The 25692-nt window shown below is 47.1% G+C and overlaps 1 protein-coding gene across 4 annotated transcripts in view; it reads left to right on the plus strand.

Annotated features, from left to right (window-relative positions):
- Positions 1–25692, plus strand: part of CHD5 (chromodomain helicase DNA binding protein 5) — a 110393-nt gene that overhangs the window by 20814 nt on the left and 63887 nt on the right. For 3 of the 4 annotated variants that reach the window (XR_009759493.1, XM_061601106.1, XM_061601108.1), the window contains exons 3-13: positions 5394–5576; positions 6206–6250; positions 9903–10021; positions 11862–12106; positions 16870–16994; positions 17264–17387; positions 18710–18876; positions 20909–21124; positions 22470–22676; positions 23122–23333; positions 24462–24593. Coding sequence is in view for 3 of the 4 variants with exons in the window: in XM_061601106.1 (XP_061457090.1) it covers positions 5394–5576; positions 6206–6250; positions 9903–10021; positions 11862–12106; positions 16870–16994; positions 17264–17387; positions 18710–18876; positions 20909–21124; positions 22470–22676; positions 23122–23333; positions 24462–24593 (1775 nt within the window). In the remaining variant the exon portion in view is untranslated. The remainder of the gene's footprint in view (positions 1–5393; positions 5577–6205; positions 6251–9902; positions 10022–11861; positions 12107–16869; positions 16995–17263; positions 17388–18709; positions 18877–20908; positions 21125–22469; positions 22677–23121; positions 23334–24461; positions 24594–25692) is intronic. The other variant, XM_061601107.1, reaches the window with a different exon arrangement.

Here is a 25692-nt window from a genome sequence, read left to right on the forward strand (position 1 = left end):
CTTGGTTGTTTTGGGGGATATTAACGTGCATTCTGAGGCCTTCCTCTCAGGAGGGGCCTGAGACTTTACGGTCACGATGGCAGCCTGGGAGCTACAATCCATTCAAACAGGGCCTACACACACTGCGGGTCATGCCCTTGATCTGGTGTTTCTTTCCAGGGAGGTGGGCAGTGACTTGGAAGTTGGGGGGTTGGTCACTGCCCCCTTGTCCTAGTCGGACCATTATTTGGTTAGAATAGATCTTTGCCTATCCTCCTTTCCTCGGAGGACTGGAGGATCTACCAGGATGATTCGCCCTAGGCGGCTGTTGACCCCAGAGGGCTTCATACATGAATTGGGGGACTTTCTAAACACTTCTGATGGCCAATCAGCTGAGACCTTGGTGTCTAGGTGGAACATGGCGGTGACCAAGGCGGTGGACCGGCTGGCCCTGAAACGCCCCCTCCCTTTAAACAGATGTAGGACAGCACCGTGGTATACCCCTCGGTTGCGTGGCCTACAGCAGGAGGTAAGATGGCTGGAACGCTGTTGGCGGAAGACACATGCAGAGGTGGATAGAATGTGGCGTAGAGCAGCAGCAGCTACCTATCGGACGGCGATGAGAACAGCAAAAAGGGAATTTTTTGCGGTCTCTATAGCGACCGCGGAACGTTGCCCAAGGAGATTGTTCCAGGTGGTCCATAGCTTGGTAGGGCCAGTTGCTCTGGACCCATCAGATCAGACCGTGGCCTCCTGTAACGACTTCGCAAAACATTTTGCGGATAAAATTGATCACATCAAGAGCTCTATTCTGCTTGCCACAACCTTAACAATGGAACCTGAGCTGACCACTGGACCTTCAGGGTCCTGGGATAGCTTCTAGCTCCCTTCCTCTGAGGAAGTAGCCAAGACCTTGTCTGTGTTGAGACCAACTTCTTGTATTCTCGACCCCTGACCAGCGTGGCTCATTGTGAGCTGCAGAGACAAACTGGGCGAGGGGATCAGGACAGTGGTTAATGCGTCCCTTGATGAAGGTCATCTGCCATCTGCTTTCAAGGAGGCGGTAATAATTCCAACTTTGAAAAAGGCCTCCTTAGACCCCTTGGATTTAAGCAACTTCCGCCCAGTCTCAAATCTGCCATTCCTGGGTAAATTGGTCAAGTGGGTAGTGGCGAACCAACTCCAAACGTACTTAGAGGAAGTGAACTACCTTGACCCATTTCAATCATGGTTTAGACCCAGACATGGGACAGAAATAGCGCTAGTAGCCCTGGTGGACGATATGAGAAGGGCACTGGACAGAGGGGAATATACCCTCCTTGTTCTCCTGGATCTCTCGGCAGCCTTTGACACTGTCGACCACAGTATCTTGCTGGATCGCCTAGAGAGGTTAGGGATTGGAGGTACCATTCTACGGTGGTTCCGCTCCTTCCTCTCTGGGAGATACCAGAGAGTGGTATTGAGGGATGAGGTTTTGGAGCCCTGGCCTCTCACGTGTGGGGTGCCACAGGGCTCTGTCCTCTCCCCGATGTTATTCAATGTTTATATCAGGCCGCTGGGAGATGTCATTAGGAGATTCAGGCTGCAATTCCACCAATACGCAGACGATACCCAGATCTCCCTCTCATTTAAATCTTCCCCACCAGCAGCGATAGAAATGCTGTCTAAGTGTCTGGAGTCGGTGAGGGTTTGGATGAGCAGACTGAATCCTGATAAAACTGAGGTTCTGTTGGTGGGTGATAAAGAGAAATTGGGGATTACTGATTTGATGCTCAATGGGGTATTATTGCCCCTAAGAGATCAAGTCCGGAGTTTGGGGGTCATTCTTGACTCCCAACTATCTATGGAGGCGCAGGTAGTGGCCGTCAGTCGGGCGGCGCTTTATCAACTACATCTTGTCCGAAGGATATGCCCTTACCTCCCGAGCCACTTGCTTCCCAAAGTAGTACATGCTCTGGTCTTATCCCAGCTGGATTATTGTAATGCCTTTTATGTTGGTCTTCCCTGGACTACGGTTCGTAAACTGCAGCTAGTGCAGAATGCGGCAGCTCGCCTGATTAAGGGCAGTCACTGCCGTGACCATATCACCTGTCCTTAAGGAATTGCACTGACTACCTGTGGTTGCGCGGGCCAAATTTAAGATCCTGGCTTTAACTTATAAGGCTCTTCATGAGGCTGGCCCACTCTATTTAAAGAGTCGCCTTCATTCGCACCAGGGGCACCGGCTTACAAGATCGTCCTTGAATGGTCACTTCTTATACCTCCAGTAAAAGAGGCGAGGTTGGTGAGGACAAGGTTTAGAGCCTTTTCTATTGTGGCTCCTATGCTTTGGAATTTGTTGCCAACTGACCTCCGTCAGTCCCCCTCCTTGCTATGCTTTTGGCAGACCTTGAAGACCTGGCTTTTTACCCAGGCATGGGAAGGGGATTAGGCTGGCAGATTGCAGTTCTTGGGGGGTTTAAACTCAAATTTAGGCTGGCAGATTGCAGGTTTTGGGGGGTTTAAATGTTTAAGCTTTTAGTTTTTAATTTCTAATTTTTAGGATTTTGATTATGTTTATATGAAATGTACTTGTGTTTGGTTGTAAGTCTCCCAGAGTGGCAGATTAACCTCTGCCAGATGGGCATCTAACAAATCTCATAAATTAAATAAATAAATAAATAAATCTTGGTCACTCTAAATTGGGTGTGTATGGGGGGGCAGCATGGAGACACACAGCATCCAGGCCTCTATCCAGTCCTTGGAGGACTGCTTCCCCAGCCACATTCCTCACTGGTCCTGCCCAGTACCTGTGAGAGCTTTTGGCTGGGTGGAACGTGCCCTTGAATTGCGATAATGTCTCTTGCTTACCTGGAGAGAGGGTGGAGAGATGGGATGGGTGTGTAGAAGCCTCTGAGATTTGTGTGGGTGGGATGTAGCTTGCAGTGGAAAGGTAAGAGTTGCATCTGTTGCTCTGTTCACTTTTGCCTGTATCCCTGACCCCTGCTGGCGTGCAGCACCAGGAAGGCTGACCAGAAGAGAATGTGGCCCTTGGACTGAAAAGGGTTCCCCAGTCCTGCTCTAAAGTGGGGTGTAATGTTGCAAATTGGCTTTATCTAGAGAGATGATATACCTAAAGTATTTACCTTACACGGCTTGGGACCACAATACCTGATGGAATGCCTCTCCTGACATGAACCTACCCGTACACTACACTCAACATCTAAGGCCCTCCTCTGGGTGCCTACTCCGAGGGAAGCTGGGAGTCTGGCAACAAAGGAGAGGGCCTTCTCAGTGGTGGCTCCCAAACTATGGAATGATCTCTTTGACGAGGTGCACCTGGCGCCAACACTGTTATCTTTTCGGCGCCAGGTCAAGACTTTCCTCTTCTCCCAGGCATTTTGGCATGTGTTTTTAAATTGTTTTTTTGTGTTTTAAAATTTGTATATTTGCTTTTATTGTTTTTAATTGCTGTGAACTGCCCAGAGAGCTTCGGCTATGGGGCGGTATATAAATGTAATAAATAAATAATACATAAATAATACCTCTGTTTAGAAAAAGGACTATGTGGAATGTCCTTCAGAATTCTGGTGGCCAAGTTACTGTGCATAGCAATCCAGTGGTGCTAGGAAACACTGTTTTGTCTGTGGAACGCCTCTCTCGCTATGAACCTACCCGCTCACTTTGTTCAGAATCTAAGGCCCTCCTCCAGGTACCAACCCATCGGGAAGCCCGGAGGGTGGTTACTAGACCTAGGGCCTTTTCTGTGGTGGCCCCTGAGTTGTGGAACAGCCTCCCCGAAGAGGTACGCCTGGCGCCTACACTTCCATCTTTTCGGCGCCAGGTAAAGACCTTTTTATGCTCCTAGGCATTTTAATCTTCTTAATCTTTTTTAATCTTTTAATCTGTATTTTTAATTTTTGTAGTATTTATTTTGTTTTTGCTGTGCTTTTTGTTGTTTGTATATGTTTTTGTATTTTATTATGATATATTGTATTTTATCTTGTTTGTTCACCGCCCTGAGAGCTATTTTGCTAAGGGCGGTATATAAATTGAAATAATAAATAATAAATAAATAAATAATAAATTTGTCTGCCCCATTATGCGGATTTGTTTCTGTCCAGGGTGCTGAAACCTTACTGGCTTTATCAGTCCTCACTCTTGGTACTTGTGGCCTTTTCCAGACGAAAAGAGAGACTGCAAAAGCCCTGTTCAATACAAAAAGGTTGTTCTAAAGCAGCATTGGCATCTTTCAGACTAGTCAGTCACAAGTTTGTGCATCTGAATAGGAGAATTTACAATTATATTTAAGGTTTACGCTCAGGAAAGTTTTAAGTGGAGACCTAAACAAATGTAATGTGCAAATTCAACAAAACTTTGTAAGCTGACAGTGTCATGCCAGGCATGCTGTTCGGGTGGCTATGATCGGCTGCAGCTTCCTATAAGTGAATCCTCAGTGGCAAACTCTGGTTTCCTGATAAGTAATATGTGAAATGGTTCCATGCTAGAAACAGGTATGGATGACCATGCTAATAGTGAGGGTTAGGAATGGTCAGTGGGGACCTTGCTGAATTCGACCAAAGGTCCATCTTGCTCAGCTTCCTCTTCCCACCATGGCCAACCATGAGCATTTAGGTTGATTGGATCATATTTATAATGCTTGACAGCCCCCCCCCCAAAAAAACCCCTAGGTCGGTTTTTTATCCAGTGGCTCTTTTATTTTCACATAGCAAAGCAGGCTTTAACTACACTTGTTAGAGGACTTGCATTTACTGTTAAGAGATCATGAGTGTAGACCTTAATGCATTCATATATTAAATTTAAGATTTCATCTTAAAGCATTTTTAATCTATTTTATTAAAAAATATTAAATAGTATAATCGACTATTTTTTTAAAACAACGAGGTTTAAATATTAAAAATACAGTATACAGTAGGGCCCCGCTAATACAACGGGTTAGGGACCAGGCCCCCGCCGTAAAGCGGAAATCGCCATAAAGCAGGGCCCCATAATGGACTGCGTCGCGAAAAAATGACACGAAAACATTGCAAAACAGCAAAATCGGCTTTAAAATGGGGAATTTCCCCTGCTTGAAAGCTGCTGCATCAGCGGAACGCCGTAATGCGGAATGCCGTGAAGCGGGGCCCTACTGTATATCTTTTAACAACAGTCTTCCATTTTGATACACCCTGAGGGCAGATGGCACCCCCTAGTTGCTGAACCCTTCCCATACGTGGGGTTTTTGACATTTGTGATAGAGATGTGAGGAAAGAGGTAGAGGGACAGAACAGGTATCGTTTAAGTTGCCTTCCAGCCTTAACAATCTGTACCACGACCTTGAAGCGCAGGAGGGTGTGCGTCTGTGTGTGTGTTGAAGCTTCACTCCCCTCTGCCGCTTACGTTTCTTTCATGTGTTTCCTTTTGCTGAAATTTAGGGGAGCCACAATGATGAAATCTCTGAAAATGAGGAGCGGCCGGGAGAAAAATCGGAGAGTGAGGGCAGTGACTATTCCCCGAACAAAAAGAAGAAGAAGAAGCTGAAAGAGAAAAAGGAGAAAAAACTGAAGCACAAAAGGAAAGATGGCAATGAGGAGGAGAATGAAGAAGGAGGCCTGAAGGTGCCTCAACTCTAGATATCTTGGGATGTTGCAACCGGCAGTTTCATGCTGCAGTGGGGAAGGGAGGATGAGGAGAGGGCATTGCACCGCACTACAGACGGTGTGCACAAGTAGCTGGGTGTGTGGTATCCATGGGAATAGACTGGATTTGTGTTTATTCGAAGCCACTCGGCTCTGTGGTTGAGATGGTGATGCGCACCCAAAATCCAATGTAGTCCTGTCTATGCAAAGGTTTCCTTTTTCAAGTTTGTTGGTGTACTGAAGGGCAAATCCTGCCCAAGGCATCAGGAACTTATGACAGGCTTGCTGCCTCTTAGGGTGGACAGAAAGGACCATAGGGAATGGCTTACCTGTGGCTACTGCCAATGGCCCTGTGAGTGGGCCTTGGAATTGCTTGGCTGCCCCCAGGAACCCCTAGGAAGTGTGGTTCTTTGGGGCCCGGGGAAGGGTCTATGTGTGCCTGATGCCACAGCATTGATTAAACTAATCAGGCACAGACTTCATAAGATGAGAAGCCCCCAAAAGGTCACCCAGAGCTTCCTAGTGAAGCAAAGGGCCATGTGCACAATGGATTTGGAAGCTGTTTTCTCTCTAAAGATACATTTACAATGTTTTCTCCCCCTCTAAAGCAGCCGCCTCCTGAACGGCATGGATACAAAGACGACTACAGCCAGGTGAGTGCCTTCTGTGGGAAATAAAGCACCTCAAGCTTTCTGTGAATTAAGGTTGCAGCCTGTAAAGACCATTAAGAAAAGATTGAGGTGTCTGTGGGCAGCATCGGATGAATTCTCAGGAGACAGAGCTGCAGCTCGAAAAGATCTCCATTTGTGGGGGTGGGGCTTCCACTACCTGGAAAGCTCCTTTCTATGAGTAGCAAAACTAGAATAAATTATGCAAACTAAAAAAACAGTATAGAAGGAATTAAGCAAAATAATATCCATGATTCATACAGATTGTGGAGTCCACCTTTTCTTGGTGTGGGATTAGGATTTTTAATGCACAGGGTTGTAATCTGGATGATGATGATGATGCAGTGTAGGGAGGAGGGACCTGTGAGGGCCCTCCAGATGTTAATAAAAATGTAGAGCTGGAAGGGGCCGCTAAGGCCATCGACTCCAACCCCCTGCTCAATGTAGAAATCCGAGTTAAAGCATCCCCAACAGGTGGCTGTCCAGCTGCCTCTTGAACTCCTCCAGTGTTGGAGAGCCCACCACCTCCCTAGGTCATTAGTTCCATTGTTATACCGCTCTAACAGTTAGGAAGTTTTTCCTGATATTCAGTTGAAATCTGGCTTCCTACAACTTGAGCCCATTATTCTGTGACCTGCACTCTGGGATTATTGAGAAGTGATCCTGGCCCTCCTCTGTGTGTCAACCTTTCAAGTCCTGGAACAGTGCTATCACATCTCCTCTCGGTCTTCTCTTCTCAGGGCTAAACATGCCTGATTCTTTCAGTCTGTCCTCATAGGGCCTTGTTTCCAGTCCCCTGATCATCCTTGTTGCCCTCCTCTGAACCTGTCCCAGTTTGTCTGCATCCTTCTTAAATTGTGGTGTCCAGAACTGGGTGCAGTAAAGATGAGACCTAACCAGTGCCAAATAGAGGAGAACCGATACTTCACATGATTTGGAAACTATACTTCTGGTTGTTGTTGTTATGTGCCTTCATAAGAACATAAGAAGAGCCTGCTGGATCAGGCCAGTGGCCCATCTAGTCCAGCATCCTGTTCTCACAGTGGCTAACCAGGTTCCTGGGGGAAGCCCGCAAGCAGGACCTGAGTGCAAGAACACTCTCCCCTCCTGAGGCTTCCGGCAAATGGTTTTCAGAAGCATGCTGCCTCTGACTAGGGTGGCAGAGCACAGCGATCACGGCTAGTAGCCATTGATAGCCCTGTCCTCCATGAATTTGTCTAATCTTCTTTTAAAGCCATCCAAGCTGGTGGCCATGACTGCGTCTTGTGGGAGCAAATTCCATAGTTTAACTATGCGCTGAGTAAAGAAGTACTTCCTTTTGTCTGTCCTGAATCTTCCAAAATTCAGCTTCTTTGAATGTCCACGAGTTCTAGCATTTCTCTATCTACTTTCTCAATGCCATGCATAATTTTATACACTTCTATCATGTCTCCTCTGACCCGCCTTTTCTCTCAACTAAAAAGCCTCAAATGCTGCAACCTTGTCTCAAAGGGGAGTCACTCCATCCCCTTGATCATTTTGGTTGCTCTTTCTGAACCTTTTCCAGCTCTACAGTATCCTTTTTGAGATGAGGCGACCAGAACTGTACACAGTATTCCAAATGCGGCCGCACCATAGATTTATACAACGGCATTATATCGGCTGTTTTATTTTCAATACCTTTCCTAATTATCCCTAGCATGGAATTTGCCTTTTTCACAGCTGCTGCACACTGGGTCGACATTTTCATCGTGCTATCCACTACAACCTTGAGGTCTCTCTCCTTGTCAGTCACCACCAGTTCAGACCCCATGAGTGTATATGTGAAATTAAGATTTTTTGCTCCAATATGCTTAATTTTACTCTTGTTTATATTGAATTGCATTTGCCATTTTTCCGCCCATTCACTCAGTTTGGAGAGGTCTTTTTGGAGCTCTTCGCAATCCCTTTTTGTTTTAACAACCCTGTTAGTATCGTCAGTAAACTTGGCCACTTGACTGCTCACTCCTAATTCTAGGTCATTAATGAACAAGTTGAAAAGTACAGGTCCCAATACCGATCCTTGAGGGACTCCACTTTCTACAGCCCTCCATTGGGAGAACTGTCCATTTATTCCTACTCTCTGCTTTCTGCTTCTTAACCAATTCCTTATCCACAAGAGGACCTCTTCTCTTATTCCATGACTGCTAAGCTTCCTCAAAAGTCTTTGGTGAGGTACCTTGTCAAAAGCTTTTTGAAAGTCTAAGTATACTATGTCCACTGGATCACCTCTATCTATATGCTTGTTGACACTCTCAAAGAATTCTAATAGGTTACTGAGACAGGACTTTCCCTTGCAGAAGCCATGCTGGCTCTGCTTCAGCAAGGCTTGCTCTTCTATGTGCTTAGTTAATTTAGCTTTAATAATACTTTCTACCAGTTTTCCAGGGACAGAAGTTAAGCTAACTGGCCTGTAATTTCCGGGATCCCCCCTGGATCCCTTTTTGAAGATTGGCGTTACATTTGCCACTTTCCAGTCCTCAGGCACGGAGGAGGACCTGTGGGACAAGTTACATATTTTAGTTAGCAGATCAGCAATTTCACATTTGAGTTCTTTGAGAACTCTCGGGTGGATGCCATCTGGGCCCGGTGATTTGTCAGTTTTTATATTGTCTATTAAGCCTAGAACTTCCTCTCTCGTTACCACTATTTGTCTCAGTTCCTCAGAATCCCTTCCTGCAAATGTTAGTTAAGGTTCAGGGATCTGCCCTATATCTTCCACTGTGAAGACAGATGCAAAGAATTCATTTAGCTTCTCCGCAATCTCCTTATCGTTCTTTAGTACACCTTTGACTCCCTTATCATCCAAGGGTCCAATCGCCTCCCTAGATGGTCTCCTGCTTTGAATGGTCTCCTGCTTTCAAGTTGATCATGACTTATGGCGACCCTATGAATCAGCAATCATGGGGGACTATTATCTGTTGGGAGTCACATTCTGCCAAACATGACCCCTTCAAGATATTCCTCACTTATGTTGAAGAAAACTGCAATAATGCTGGGAAAAACAGAAGGGAGTAGAAAAAGAGGAGGGCCAAAGAAGAGATGGATTGATTCCATCAAGGAAGGCACAGACCTGAATTTACAAGATCTGAACAGGGTGGCTCACGACAGAGGCTATTGGAGGTCGCTGATTCATAGGGTCGCTATAAGTCGTAATTGACTTGAAGGCACATAACAACAACAACAACAACAAGACTAATTCATAGAGATTGAGTCTAGGAATGGCTCTACTGGTCATGATGGCTAGTAGATGGAGGCCTTCATGTTCAAGGGCACTGTGGCACTGAATACTGATTCTTGAGAGTAACAGCGGCAAAGAGCTCTTGCCCTGCTGATAGGCTTCCCAGATGCCAGACGGTGGATCTTCAGTCTGATCTAGCTGAGCTCTTCTTATGCTGGATCTTGGCCTGAAATCTGCTTCTAGCAGCCATTGTGTAAAGTGGTTGCATTCTCCTTCAGAAAGACAGCATGGCAGGGTGCCTGACTTGATTTGCTGACCGCTTTAGCTAGCTCTGCCCTGGGACCTCAGGAGCAACCCCTCATGTTGTTTGCGTTTGGGCAGGGGGTGAGGGGGCTGCTTTTTGTCCTGTCTTCACTGTTGGTTTATATTTTCCCTTAGGAGCCCAAGACCTCGGCCCAACTCATGGAAGAGTGGGGGTTGGATGATGTGGACTATGCTTTTTCCAAAGAAGACTATCACATGCTGACGAATTACAAGGCTTTCAGCCAGTTTCTTAGGTAGGCGGTTTGGTCAGGTCTGGTCAGCAGGAACTTGGACTGACGTTCTGGCTTTCTGTGAATGGAAGGGGGAGGTCTGTCAAAGTCTACTTGCTAAAGATAACTAAATGGGAGCTCTTTGTTCAATGCAGTAAACCTGTGAGATCCAGATGTGGAACCCATGGAACTCACGGCCACTGGATGCGTGGATGGCCAATGGCTTCTATGCCTCTGAAAGATTAGACTTCTTTGTGTCTATCATCCTCTGTTAACCATGAGAACTGAGTGCAACCTCCATAAGTTGAAGCAATATATCTCTTAATATCAGATGCTTTGGACGGGGTCAACAGCAGTGGAAGGGCTGTTGCTTTCATGCGCTGCTTATGGGCTTCTGCATCTGGTTGACCACTGTGGAAAATAAGGATGCTAGACTAGATGGTCCTTTGGCCTGATCCACAGCTGCAAGGCTTTCCTTTATTCCTATTAATTTAGGGAACCATCCATGCATCTAATGAAGTCTAATGCTTGCCTCCTTCCCCAGCAGTCTCCTTTCCTGAGGCAACAGAGGTGGTCTTGGATGTGTTGGTCTATGGTGGCTCAGGACTTCATGGCCACCATGACACTGTCCCAACATGTCACTAACCCAACACCTGTGGCAAGCCACATTCTGGATCTGGCCTTCCTAGTTGGGTAGGAAGAGAGTGATCTCAGAGTGGGGGATTTTAACATCCTTCCCTTCTCATGGTTGGACTTTTAGAGATTTAGACTTCCAGCTGCTTTAACCCACTCATGGACCCATGAGAATGGTTCACCCTTGGAGACTGATGGATCCAATTGGTTTCCAGACAGCTCTGGGGAATTTTCTGGCTGATATAGCTGGCATTCCTATTGAAGCCCTGGCTGACCTGTGGAATACATGGATGCACTTCTGAATCCAGATTCTGGATTCTGGCTGTAGCCTCAGTGGCGCAGAGTGCATTCCACCAGCTCCTAACCCTGTCTGGACAGGGATAGCTTAGCTATGTTCTGGTAACCTCCAGGCTGGATTACTGCAGTGCATGGTACGTGGAACTGCTTTTGAAGATGGTTCAGAAACTGGAGCTGGTGCCGTTCAGCAGCCAGATTGCTGTCTGGGACCAGAATGTCTGAGCATATGATACCGATTCTGGCTGGACTGCACTGGCTGGCTGCTGATTAGTTTCTGGGCTCAGTTCACAGTTTTGGCTTTGACTTATAAATCCTGTGGTGGCTCTGAAGCCCAATACCCCCTTTCCCCACATGAACTGGCCCAGAGCCTGCTGTCTTCATCAGTGGCCCTTCTCCATGTGCCTTGTGTATTAATGAGTTAAGAACTGCTGCCATTTTTAGAAGGAAAACGTTTATCTTCCTTTCTTGTCTCTTACACCAGCAATGTACTGGACTTCTACCCCTGCCCTCCAAAATAAAAATAACTATGCCTTTGACATTTAACCCGGCTGATTAAACAACTAAAGATGAACAGCCCCCTTCCTGTTGAGCAATTCCTCAAAAGCTTTCCCCGTGGCGGAGCTCCAGGGAGCTTGCGTCCAAGTAAGTGTAGATAGGATCACAGGTGGTGGTTCTAAAATGCACTTATTAGGAAGCAAGCCCTGTTGGACTTGCTTCTGAATAAACGTGCATAGAATTGCCCTAATAATTAGCACCAAGTACCTTGATTTTGATAACATGGAGATGTATAACCGAATCAGTTAACTGGCAGATGGTTAATCAACATTGATGTGCCCGTCATAGCTGCTTTTGGACAGAAGGACAGACAATATATGCTGCCCCTGATGCTGGCACAATGGATAGCAATAACCTGCCCTTTCTGCTTCTTCTCCAGGCCTCTAGTTGCCAAAAGGAACCCCAAAATCCCAATGTCCAAGATGATGACTGTTCTGGGGGCCAAGTGGCGGGAGTTCAGCGCCAACAATCCTTTCAAAGGCAGTTCAGCAGCTGCTGCCGCTGCCGCCATAGCTGCGGCTGTGGAAACTGTTGCTGTTGCCCCGGCCCCGCTGACCGCCAGCCCCCAGCAACTGCTGCCGCCGCCACCTGCCATCAGGAAAGCCAAAACCAAGGAAGGAAAGGGTAAAGTTCTTGTTTTTATTATTATCTTGCTCCTCCTTCTGAAGGAGCCCAGTATGCTTTAAGTTGGATTCCTGCATTGAGCAGGGGGCTGGACTTGATGGCCTTATGGGTCCCTTCCAGCTCTACGATTCTAGGATTCTAGGGCAGCAAACACACAGGAGATAAAACAATTAAAAGTCTAAGAACAATTCCAATATAGATGCAGACTGTATAGTTCAAGATAGAGGCAGTGATTATTAATGGGTGCATGTGAGTCCCCAGGATCACTTGGGATTCAGCTGATTGCAATGGGGTGGTGTTTTTCCCCCCTTAAAGAGTGCATGACTTTTATTTATTTATTTATTTATTATTAAATTTGTTAGTCGCCCATCTGGCTGGTTGTCCAGCCACTCTGGGCGACGTACAAGATAAAACAGTATATCAAACAATTAAAATTTAAAAACAGTAGAAAACTAGCCCATCTCAAACGCCCGCCTAAAAAGCCAAGTCTTCAGGGTCCTGCGGAAGCTCATTATAGACGGGGCATGGCGTAGGTCACTAGGGAGAGAGTTCCAAAGGGCGGGGGCCACTATTGAGAAGGCCCTCTCTCGAGTCCTCACCAGCCTAGCTGTCTTGACTGGTGGATCCAGAGAAGGCCCTCTGAGGTTGATCTTGTTGAGCGGCAACCCTGTCGATGCTGGAGGCACTCCTTCAAATAAGCTGGGCCACAACCGTATAGGGTTTTAAAGGTTAAGACCAACACCTTGAATTGGGCTCGGTACACAACCGGTAACCAGTGCAACTCCTTCAACACAGGAGTGATGTGATCTCTACGGCGGCTGCCTGCAATCAGACGCGCCGCTGCATTCTGCACAGACTTCTAGCTGTGTCTTGTAATGTTGCCCTTGCTGGAGCCAGGTGGCTCAGTTCAGGGGACTCCGAGAGAGACAGTGCAAGGAAGATAATTTTTATATATGTACTGTGGCATGAAAAGCTATTTGCTCTCTGTCTGATTTTCTGCATGGTTGCATATTTTTGGCACTGAATGTTATCAGATCTTGAACCAAAACCTAATATTAGAGAAAAGGGAACCTGGTGAACAAACCTCACAAAATTTTGGTACTTATTTATTTATTAAAGAAAGTTAAGCAACACCCAATGCCCCCATGTGAAAAAGTAATTGCCCCCTTAGATTCAAAACCTGCTTACACCACCTTTAGCATCAATGACTGCAACTAAATGCTTCCTGTAGTTCTTGATCAGTCTGTCAGCACTGTGGTAGAATTTTGGCCCACTCCATGCAGAACTGCTTTTTAACTCAGTGACAGTTGTGGAATTTCAACCATGAACTGCTCCTTTCAAGTTCTGCCACGACATCTCAATGTGGTTTAGGTCTGGACTTGGACTAGGCCATTCCAAAACTTTAAATTTCTTGTTCCTCAACCGTTCTGATGTAGACTTGCTTGTGTGTTTTGGATCATTACCTTGCTGCATGACCCAGCCACACTTCAGCTTCAGCTGACGGCCGGCCTGACATTCTGCTGTAGAATTCTTTGATACAAAGCAGAATTCATGGTTCCTTCAATGATGGTGAGTTGTCCAGGTCCTGATGCAGCAAAGCATCCCCAAACTGTGATTCTGCCACCACCATGCTTGACCGTTGGTATGAGGTTCTTCATGTGGAATGCAATGTTTGGTTTTTGCCAGACAGAACGGGGCCCATGTCACCCCAAAAGTTCCATCTTTGACTCATCTGTCCATAGAACATTGTTCCAGAACTCTTGAGGATCATCCTGGTACTTTTTGGCAAACTCTAGGCAAGCATTCATATTCTTAGCGAACAGTGATTTCCACCTTGCTACTCTGCCATGAGTTCCATGTTTTCACAGTGTCTTTCTGATGGTGTAGTCAAGAACACTGACCTTAGCTGAGGTGAGAGAGGCCTGCAGATCCTGTTGTTCTAGGGTTCTTCCTGACTTCCTGGATGATTTTACTCCTTGCTATTAGAAGGATTTTGGCAGGATGACCACTCCTGAGAAGATTCACTACTGTCCCAAACCTTCTCCATTTTGTCAATATGGCTCTGACTGTGATTTGGTGGAGCCCCAGAGCCATAGAAATGGCTTTGTAACCCTTTCCAGACTGGTATGCATCAACAACTGTTTTCTGGAGGTGTTCAGGAATTTCTTTGGATCATCATGGCATGATGTGGCTTTGGAACCTGTGTGCTGGCAACTTCAATCTGATGGCAAGGGCCAAAGTTAGTCAGATTTATTTTGGGCAGGGCTGGCCCAAATAATCCCTTTCATTGGGTTGAGTTAACTAGCGGGGCAGTTACTTTTTCACACGGGGGCATTGGGTATTGCTTAACTTTCTTTAATAAATAAATGAAATAAGTATCAGAATTTTGTGTTGCCTGTTCACTCAGGTTCCCTTTTCTCTAATATTTGTTTATTTATTTATTACATTTGTATACCGCCCCATAGCCGAAGCTCTCTGGGCAGTTTACAGCAATTAAAACATTACAAACAAATACACAAATTTAAGAACACTTTTTTAAAAAACAATTTAAAAACACATGCTAAAATGCCTGGGAGAAGAGGAAAGTTAATTAGGTTTTGGTTCAAGATCTGATAACATTCAGTGTCAAAAATATGCAACCACGCAGAAATCAGACAGGGGGCAAATACTTTTTCATGCCACTGTATATTTGGAGCATTTGGGCCTCACTCTTCAACCAAAAGGGCTCACAGAGCAGCTTACTACAGTCAACTAAAGCAAGAGTCCCTGTCCATAGGCTTACAATCTGAAAGACACGGCTCAGAAGGAAAAAGGGGCAGAAAGAGACTCAGTTGCCAATTCTTCAAGTTAGATTAAGGTTTATAAATCCTTACCATGACCAGCTGTGGTGGAAACAGTTCAAGGGCAGGAGGTGCGTGATGGAGCTGGTCTTTTAGCAGAGCCGATGGAAGGAGCCGTCCCTCCCATCTCGCCCAGTGCGGCAGCCTGATGCAGTGGATGGTACCAGGTGCCAATGATAGCTGTCATTGCTTGCCAGGCCGAGATTTAAGAGAGTTGCATCCTGCCTTTCTGCCATAGATTACATCTCAGGCAGGTTAATTAGGAAATATAGTCAGTGTAGACCCATTGAAATTAACTTGGGTCTATTTTGCGTAGGGCTTAGTTGCATCCAACGCACAACCTTGACTTGACATTTATGCAAGTCCCTTTTAACTTTAATATGGCGGCATGTGCCTTTTGCATTGCCTTGAATTATAATGCGCTGCAAAGCTCTTGATTTTGAATTTAAAACAAGTACAAAACAGCAGCAAAATACGTCAGCTGGCACTAAAGCCACTGAAAACTACAGACAAAACAAGGCAGGACAACCCACAGTGAAGTTGAAACCAAGGGCTACAGTGCCCTAAAATAAGCCTCCCAAGTTATTTAGTTATGAAATCTTTGTAGTGGTGAAGCAATCCCCGCTCCCTCAGGTGACCCTCACAGGGAAGTCAGGCAGAGAGGAAGATGAGGCTCATTGGTACTGCCTTCTCCGTTGCGTCTCCGACGCCAACTTCCAAACATTGGGAAGGAAACGTCTGCAGCAGGGTGTGTCCTCTGCTCCAGGAGACTGCATGAAAGATCTAGAAACCCGGAAGATCATGGTTCTGCATCATGCAGGGAGCCTAAAAGAAGCTAGCAGCTCCCCTCCGGCAGGGTGGAGCAGAGGCAGGGAGGTTGCCATTCCGCACTGGGTGGGGAGAGGGGTGAGGTGGTGGGGAGGTTTGTGTGGTGCAAACACACTGGCCTGGGTGCTGGATTGTCTCTGCCGCTGAATTTGCCCTGTGCTGACCCACCTGCCGGGGGGGCAGTGTAACAGCTTCACTTCCCCCAGCGAGCTGGCCAGATGAACTGGACGGCCTGCTGCCTAAAAGTTAGGACTAAAGCTGTCAGATAGGTTGCCCTGGGAAAGAAATTGCACAGAGGGGGCAACCACCAAAGAGGCCCTTTCACTGGGCACTGGCTTAACCTCTAGCAGCATTTGCCAGCCTAGTGCCTCTCCAGACGTTTTGGACTACAACTCCCATTGGCCCCAGAATCCTAATCCAAAACTCCTGGAAAGCAGGAGGTTGGCGAAGACTGCTCTGCAGAGAAGGGCGAGACCAGAGTCAGGCTCTTGGGACCAGAGTGCTGAGCATCAAAGGAGCTGTTCAACCAGTAGGTGGTTGGACAGGAGTTGAGTTACAGCTTGCACCGCATCTTCCAGGGAGGAGCACCTCAGGTTTGTGTTTCCTTAAATCTCAAGTTGTGCAGCCTCACCTTTCTGGGTGCATCACGAAGGTCCCAATCCTGAAAATACATAGGTTGGAGTTCTTCCTCGGGGGGGGGGAGAGAGAGAGAGAGAGAGAGGATCTCATATTAGGCAAGTGTTCCATGTGAGCTTCTGCTTCGGACTTGCCGCCCTCTCTATTTTCTGGGTGCAGGAGGAGTGTCTGCAGGGGTCCTAAGTGGGTTCTCCAAATTCCAATTGTAGGGTGGGCCCAAACAGTCCATTCCTTGCAGTGTGGCCAATCAGCGACTGGACTAAAACGAGTTATAAGCAACTGATGGGCCAGGATGAGCGGGACGTGACTGGCAAAACAATGAGGGCTGGGAAAGTGCGAAGCCCAGGAGAAGGCCCTCTTCTGAATGCTTAAACAAGGGCCATAATTGGGACTCTAGGATCTGGGAGAGGCAATGAAATTTGGGCAGCCTCCGTCGCCAACGCCTCTCTGCTCCCTCAGGTCCCGGTGTGCGGAAGAAAATTAAGAACACCAAAGACATCAAGAAGAAGGGGAAAGGGAAGAAGGCAGGGGCTCTGAAATTCCGCTTCGGAGGAATTGCCAGCAAGAGGAAAAAGGTCTCCTCGGTGAGTAGGCTCCTGTCTGGGTTCTCTTTTAAGAGTCATGAGGATGGATGTTCCTGGGCTTGTGCAGAATCACTGTCCACATGCCTGCAACTCTGGGCTCAGCAGCAGCAGCAACAGGCCCCCAAGCTCCCGATCTTCCTAGCTTCCCCACGGCCTCCCCACAACTGCGAAAAACCGGACATCTCATATGAATTAAGAGGTGGGTGGCAGTGGGGAAGGGGCCCTGGAAGCAGGAGAGATAACCACATGCCACTTGGCTTCCCTTCCAGAGCGAGGAGGAAGAACGGGAGGAATCTGACCTGGACAGCGCCAGCATCAACAGCTCCTCCGTACGCTCCGAGTCCTCGGCCGGCCTGGGGAAGAGGGGCAAGAGGCGGAAGAAGAAGAAGAGAAGTAGGTCACCACCAGAGGGCCCCTCTTATGGCAGCTGCCATGGGGAGAGGCGTGGCATCGGCCGGGGTGGTGCGCCACCCCAGCAGGGTCTTGCAGGTGGCACTCTGAAAACTATGTCTACACACAAGTGCTCAGCTGAGACTAATTTAGGGAAGGCTGTGTCTCAGCGGCAGGTCCCCTGTTTTGCATAGAGATGGCCCTGTGCTCAGTCCCTGGGCATGAAAGGATCTCAAGGGCCAAAGATGGGAAGGCCTTCAGAGCAGATCTTTGGGAGCCATAAGGAGACAGATGGGCCAGGGTCTGACCCAGGACAAGGACCTGTACAGCAAAGTCCCTCATCACTGCCCTGTGTGAACTGAGAGGACACATGCCCAGCTCTCCCCTGTAGTTGCACATCCCTGGGAAGACCAGAAGTGGTGGACAGTGGCTGGAGCAGTGGTTGCCAGCATGGTGCCTGTGGGCGCAGTCTTCCCCTGGCAGCTACAAAGCCTCACTCTGCCCCTATGGTCATGAAGTGGTGAGGGTGGTTCCTTTTTTTCTCCCTTGAAAAGTACATCGAGTTGAAGGAGGAAGTTGGAACAGGGACGCTCTTTCCCACTTCCTCTTTTAGCCCTATGTGCTTTTCACGGCTCAGATTAATTCTGCTGGAGCTGATATTTACCTAGATTCCTTGGAAAAGCATTGTGTATGCTCTCTCTTTCTGTCACTCCTGTGGGGCAGTCGTCCAGGGGAGATGGCGATAACAGACTCTTGGCACTTACTCAACAACCCAAATGAGTCCACGGGCCCCCCAAAATTGATGACCTCTGGCCTGGAGGGTAGATCTGTCGGTGGCTATTAGCTATGATGGCTACATGCAACCAGTATATTGAGAGGCACTGAATACCAGTCACTGAGGGAATGCAAGCGGGAGAATGATGTTGCCCTCATGTCCTGCTTGTGAGCTTCCCAGCGGTATCCGCTTAGCCGGTGTGGATAACAGGACGGTAGATTAGATGTCAGGGGGACTGGAGAACCTGTGGCCCTCAAGATGTTGCTGGGCCACAGCTCCCATAATCCCTGACCATTAGCCATGTTGACTGGAGGGAATGGGAGTTGTTGTCTCCATTCCAGTGTTAGGCCTTTGGGCTCTTACTTATGTTCTCAAGGTATCTATGGAAGCTTGTTTGCCATTGTTGGTCTTCCAACAAAGGAATCACTGATAAACTGTCCAAGAGGTCCAATTTGAAGTCTACTGATTTTACTGGATATTTTGTTCCAGATAATAATCTTTTGTCCTCTCTTCTACTTGATTGTTCCTCTGCCCTGCTTTTGTCTTCCAGTTGAAGAAGGCGATGGATACGAGACGGACCACCAAGATTACTGTGAGGTGTGCCAGCAGGGAGGGGAAATAATTCTCTGCGACACATGTCCCCGGGCCTACCACCTTGTCTGTTTGGACCCAGAGCTGGAGAAGGCACCGGAGGGCAAATGGAGCTGCCCACACTGCGTAAGGAGCTTTGGCGGTTGAGAGTCAGCCGGGGCGGGAAAAGGGATGTGCATGCGTGTGCATCCATGTGCATGCGAAGATTTCTAGCCCACTATGGCAGACAAAGCTGTTAGGCGGCAGCGTTACCGCAGAAGGAGGTGCAGTTTTCAAAATTCCAAATCCCCCCTGCTGTGACAGCAGGAGAAGCTCAGCAGTCCTTTTCAGTGATTACTTTGGAATCCATCACTGCAAGGGATGGACGGAATCTGTTAGTTTCGGTTTCCCTCAGTTTGTCATTTCTCTAATTTTGCCATATTCCTGCATCGGTTTTACAATTTATTTCTTTTTCAAAAGTCCTCTTGTCAGCATTTCAGTGTGCTAATATCCACATTTTTGTACGCAATTTTGCCTAATTAAACATTTTGCAACCAATAGTCTCTAATATAATATGTTTTTTACTGATTTTCCCTCATATAAGACAGTTTTGAAAGCAACAAACAGAACTTCACTCAAGCTTGCTCTGGATCCCTATAAAGATTCTGTTAATCACCTAAAAATATATATGAACGTAATTGTGATTAACAAAACAGAGGTTTTTATTGTATTAACAAAACGTTTCAGCTTCCGCCTTCATCATATATATAAATTATGCACACATTCCTAATATATGCATTTTTGTACACATTGTTTGGTTGGAGAACTGCCTTTCAACATTTGGAGAAGTGGAAATGTTGAAGGGTAGCTGCGTTTCAGTTTGTATATTTTTTTCAGGAAATGTGAATTAGGTTGATTTCCATCAAAATGAGAACTGAATTGAATTTCTCCTCTTGCCTTAATCACTCCAAGGCAGTTGTGTAGTGGCAAATTCAGAAGTGCAGGGTCCCTTCATGATATTCACAGCCACGCACATCCCTCCCTTTTTTGCTGCTGGGTTGAGTATGAGATCCTTGATAATGCCTACTCCCATGACAAAGACCGCCCAAGGACCCAATAAGTATGGAAGGGGAGGTGTGTGTTAGCTACTGAGGAGAGTCTTCTCAGTGGCTGACTCACCTCCTTTCACTCTGATTGGCTCCAATCAGCAGGAAAGGACAAGGAAGCATGTTAGAAGACACTTCTGAGTGGCTAACACACTCCCCTTTCATAGGATGCTGGAGACATAGGGACCCTGCTGGGACCTTACTCCTAAAAAAGTAAAGGGTCCAAGACCCCCCAAGACCCTGGACGATGACACCCCTACTCCAAGGCCTTCGGGAGAGGAAGTGGCGTTTCTCTGGTCAGATCAGGATCTTTGGAGTTGTGATGTCTAGTGATGGGACAGAACTGGACCATGTCTAGATGTGTGGGGAGGGGAGAGTTGTTGTTTTTTTGCTACTTTGAAGAGTCTAGGTGAAGGATGCAGGTGCCAAAGTGGAGTGAAAGAAAACCTTGAGAGGCTTTAGGGTCTGTTATACCTCCAGTGGGGAGTGGAGTCCAGAAATCTGAGAGCTTGTCGTGGCCTTCCTAGCGTGGATTGATCTTCCTCATCACCTATGAATGGCTTCATCATAGTGGCCTCATGAAGGCCCTGCTTTGCCACACAGAAAACTAGAGTAGGAGTGGAGTCTCCTTTTACAAGTCTGGGGGTTTTTTTTGGTGAAAAATGGATTAATTTTTATGCATCTAGTAGAGGTGCATTGTTAATAATTCTCTCTCCTCTGCAAGATTCATTCCAAATCTGACATGGTGGTGGTGGGGAACAGTCCATTTCCAAGTATGAAATATGGAGCATCTCTAGAGATCAAATGCAGATATCAAATATTGGGCAGAGAATATCTGAAGAGCGTTGAGATTTTATTATAAGACCTGTATATTAACATTCAGCACTTCAAGGAAATCCCCAAGTGGTTTACCGACTAAAATAATAATATACAATAAAAACAGTGCAATATTTCATGAGAATGGATCACGTCCACGGCTGGAGCCCCTTGCAGAGGAGATTAAGTTTGCCGGCCTGGGGGAGGTAGGGACGTGGGGTGTGACATGTTTCAGCACTGCCTTCGTGTTTTGTCAGGAGAAGGAAGGCATCCAGTGGGAGCCAAAGGATGAGGAAGATGAGGAAGAAGAGGGTGGTGAGGAAGAGGATGATCACATGGAATTCTGCCGCGTCTGTAAGGATGGAGGAGAGCTTCTTTGCTGCGACACCTGTCCCTCCTCCTATCACCTGTACTGCCTCAACCCACCGCTGCCAGAGATACCAAATGGTGAATGGCTCTGCCCTCGTTGTACAGTGAGTGTTTACGAGCCTTCCTTGCGCCATCCGCTCCCTTGCGCCAGCAAGTAGGACATGGCACATCGCCAGCAGCTCTTGACCTCCGAGACGGGGCTGGGGTGCCAGCGGCTCTCCTCTGAAGGCTGGCTGCCAGGGTCCACCCTGGATTCAGAGGTGGCCCTTTTCTTCTATGTTTTATACTGTTTTATATTATATACTAATATGTTTACTGGAGCAGAATGCTAAAATGTTGTGATCAGTTCTTCTCCTGGAGGTATGCTTTTGGAACTTTGCCAGCCAGAGAGGGGGAAATCCCCTGCTCTCTTTCCTGTCTATTTTTTAAGAAGTCAAAACTATGCCAAGTAGAATTTAAAAACGAGATTCCCTTCTACAAGAGGCATCCAAAATCTTTATTTGTGCAATTGTGTTTTTTTTCAATAGTAGTAGTTTCATCTTTCTTTGCAAGTCTTGGATTGGGCAGGCGGTTGAACTAGATGAGCTCCAAGGGACCTTCCAAGTCTTTTGATTCTAATACTGACTTGGAAAAATCTAGATTTTTTTTGGTAGCAATTTCCCATCCTCCCTCGATGCGGTTTTCCTCAGGGATGCAAATAGCATAATGTTCCCCCCCCCTTTGAATGACTGTTGTGAGGGTGCACATGCAAAATTTGTTACCAAGTGTTCTGGAATTTTTAGCAAGGGATCCTGGAATGCCAGGACAATTATTGAGTGGAATCTACCCTTCCATGCCTAACTCCCCTCCCATGTCTCACAAGGCACCATTTCCAGTGGATGGGGGGGGGCTTCCATAGGGGTATACCCTTCCTGTGACCCCATGGTAATGTTGGGGAAATGAGGTCACGTGGGAGGAGCCGGCAGTGAACCTGTTTCCACCATTGCTTCTTTTGGGACTGGGGCTTCTCGGAAGCCCACGTTGCTGGGGGACGAGCCCCTGTTGGATAGGAAGACTCTTAGAAAAGCTGGATTTGGTCTAAACCTTGCAAATGAAGCCAACCATGAAACCTTCCTCTTCCAACAAGCCTTTTAAATGGAGACCTTATCCCGGTCTGCTTCTGTGTTGGAATTGCTTTTTAATATGTTTATAAAACTTTTTTTAAAAAAAACCAATGTTTTTAACCTTTTTTTAGAAAAAAAAAGACTTGAAAGCTTTTAAAAAATGTTTTTAAGGATGTTTTGTTTTAATGTATTTTAAAGTCTGTTTTTATGATGCTTTAAAGTGTTTTTAGTGTTTTTGTTTGCTGCCCTGGGCTCCTGCTGGGAGGAAGGGCGGGATATAAATCAAATAATAAATAAATAAATAAATAAATGATGGTTTGTGTGTTTCACCCTCTGTTGCCTTCAGTGCCCGCCGTTAAAAGGGAAAGTTCAGCAGATCCTCCACTGGATCTGGAAGGAGCCTTCAGCCCTGCTTGCATCAGCCTTGTCCTCAGCAGATCCTGAGTTGGTGCTCCCTCCACCAAAGCCCCTGGGGGGGATCCCCGAGAGAGAATTCTTTGTGAAATGGGCAGGGCTCTCTTACTGGCACTGCTCTTGGGTCAAGGAACTGCAGGTGAGTGGATGGCCAAAGTGGCTCTCGGTGTAGCCCAGGGGTGGGGGACTGGTGGCCCACATCTGGCCTGTGGTGCCCCCTCCTCCCCAGCTGCAGTCTCTGTGAAGATCAGTCCCCCCTTCCTCCAGCAATTAGGCTCCCTTCTTTTCAAACCTAATTGTGAGGAGTCTGTGTTTGTGTGGTGAGTACTCTATGTTTGCTTATGTATGTATGCATGTGAGCTTGTGTGCGCATGTGTCTGCTGTGACCCTGCCTGATTTGGCCTCGCCCGCTTTTGTTGTGGCTCTGTCCACTGCTAGTGATTGTCCCCCGTCAGGCTGGCCACAAGGGGAGGCAGGCCGGAAGCCTAAAAGGGTCCCCCATCACTGGTTTAGCCCCAGGTGAGGAGGTGGTGTGTGTAGGATCGCGTGAGAGCCAACGGCTTAATCGCTCTTCCCACGTACAGCTGGAGCTCTACCACACTGTGATGTACCGCAATTACCAAAGAAAGAATGATATGGACGACCCACCAGCTTTTGACTATGGCTCTGGTGACGAGGACAGCAAGATTGAGAAGCGGAAGAACAAAGACCCCGAGTACGCCAAGATGGAGGAGATGTATTATCGCTATGGTATCAAGCCTGAATGGATGATGATTCACCGTATACTCAACCACAGGTGAGGTGGGCGCATGTCACTCCCTGACATAGGATTTGCTGGCTGGGTTCACACTACGCCATTCTTTGTTTAGCCTGACTATGGATTTTTGAATGTCCAAACCTGGCCCAGCAGGCTAACCATGGTTTATTCTCTGGCAACAAACCATGATGTGAAATCATGGTCTGTATGTTGTTGGCTTATGAAACGTGGCTTGTTTGAACTATGGTCTGGCACTTATGTCCAAATCCACCACCTTTGCATAACCATGGTTTGGTTGGCCATCCCATCTCAGGCACTCACCAAACTACAGATCCACAAAGGAAGAGCAGTTGGAAAATAAAACAAGCTTTGAAGAAAAATAACTGTGACTTGTTTGTTCATTGGAAAGATGACTCCTGGTTTGTTGAACAAACCATGCATAAAACAAATCATGCTTTAGCATTATGTGTGAGTGCAGCCGCTGTCACAATGCAATGGCCCCTGGTTCAGATCCCTTTAAAAATGATAGAAGTATTGGTCCACCAGTGGCTCTTAGCCACAGGAGCTAGATGGAACTTCCATGGTCAGGGGTAGTCTACCTCTCAAGACCAGGTGCTAGGGACAAGCAACAAGAGAGGGCCATTACTTTTGTGCCCTATTTTCACCCTTCGCAGGAGGATCTGCGTGACCTTGCTGGAAACACACTGGATCAGATGCCCTCCAGATTTTGTTGGACTCCCACTTGCCCCAGCCAGCGTGGCCAATGGTCAGGGATGATCATGGGAGTTGCTTTCCAGCAACATCTGGAGGGCCACAGGTTCTTTATCTCTGGACTAGATGCACCTTGCTCTGAACCAGCAGGGCTGGGTGACTGGACGTCAGCTGAAACGAACGAGAGCTGTGCCAGACCAGGCTATGTCTCTCTTTATCTCAGCAGGGCTTGAACAGGAGAAATTCCCAGGGGTCTTAGGATCTACAGGTCAGGTTCATCTCCTTTTGCCACCTTCGAGGGCATCCAAAACACCTACCCCACCTTGCTGCATGGGGAGGGGGCGGGCGGTTACTTGGAACACTGGCAAATACCATGTGCGACTGAACGGCAGTGACTCATGCCTGTGAGATAAGTTTGTGCTTTGATAAACTCGCTGCGTCTTTTGCCTTTGACAGCTTTGACAAGAAGGGAGATGTTCATTACCTGATCAAGTGGAAGGACTTGCCATATGACCAGTGCACCTGGGAGGTGGATGAGATTGACATTCCTTACTACGAGAATTTCAAGCAGCAATACTGGAATCACAGGTCAGGGCTGGAGGCGTTGTGCAGCATCCACTGACTGCTGAAGCGGGGGCACTAATGACTATTTGCAATCAGCAGAGAGCACCTGAATTTTTTTTAAAAAATTGACAATTTACTTTATGTGTTCACGACATTTATGTCCTGCCCTTTGGCCAAGAGGGCTCTCAGAGCAGCCTACAAAAATCTGTGCTAAGATGATGTGGCGGCCGGTGACTCCGTGTCAGTGGGGCAGTGGAATCCGCAACTTGGACCGCTCCGTCACTGTTTTGCCAGTTCCAGCTCATCTCCACCTCTCTCTTCTGAAAATGGGGGCACACGATTCTAGTCAAACCCTGCCCCTTTTTACTATGGGATCAGTGCATTCTTTTAAAATTCAGCTTCAAAGAGATTCCGCAACTGATCCGCAGATCAGCCCATTCCCCCTCCAGGTGTGACAATAGAAACACTTTGTTCTGATGACTGGGGTGTTCACAGCCCAAAACCTGGAACATATTCCCTTGCCCCACTGACATGGAGCCACTAGATGCCACTGCTAAGATGGTCCCTGTCCTTAGACTTGTAGTCTAAGAAGACATAGCACACGAGGAAAAACGAATGGGAGGGAGGAGGGAAAAGCAAGCACTAGTATAAATTCTTAGTTACTATTGTTACGACACAGTTATATAGACATAACATTTGCAGGGTAGCGGGGCTCATTTGGAAGCAGCCTCAGTGTAATCAAATGTTTCTTTTTCTTTCTGAGGTTGAACCCTGGGGTAAAAAACACACATTCTTGCAGGTTTATAGTAAAATATTGCAGGTTTATAGTAGAAGCTGACTGTGCTTTGGCTGGGGGTGACTGAAAAGTTCAGCATGCATGGGGGGCTGAATGCTCCCCACTTTCCTCCTCAAAACTGTTTCTCCTGAGCTCTTTTTCCTCTCATCGGGAATTCTTTCCCACTCTACATGCCTATCCCTACAGGAGCTGTTTCTCCTCCCTTCTCTGCCCGTCCACCTTTTGTAATGGTTGTGTTGAGAAGTTGGAATGTTTATGTAAGTTCCATGTCACTCAGCGGCTTAGGCAACCCTGGGTTATTTCAGTATATTGAAGCCAGAGCACTTA

Source organism: Rhineura floridana, chromosome 18 (assembly GCF_030035675.1).
Source record: "Rhineura floridana isolate rRhiFlo1 chromosome 18, rRhiFlo1.hap2, whole genome shotgun sequence".
NCBI lineage: Eukaryota > Metazoa > Chordata > Lepidosauria > Squamata > Rhineuridae > Rhineura > Rhineura floridana.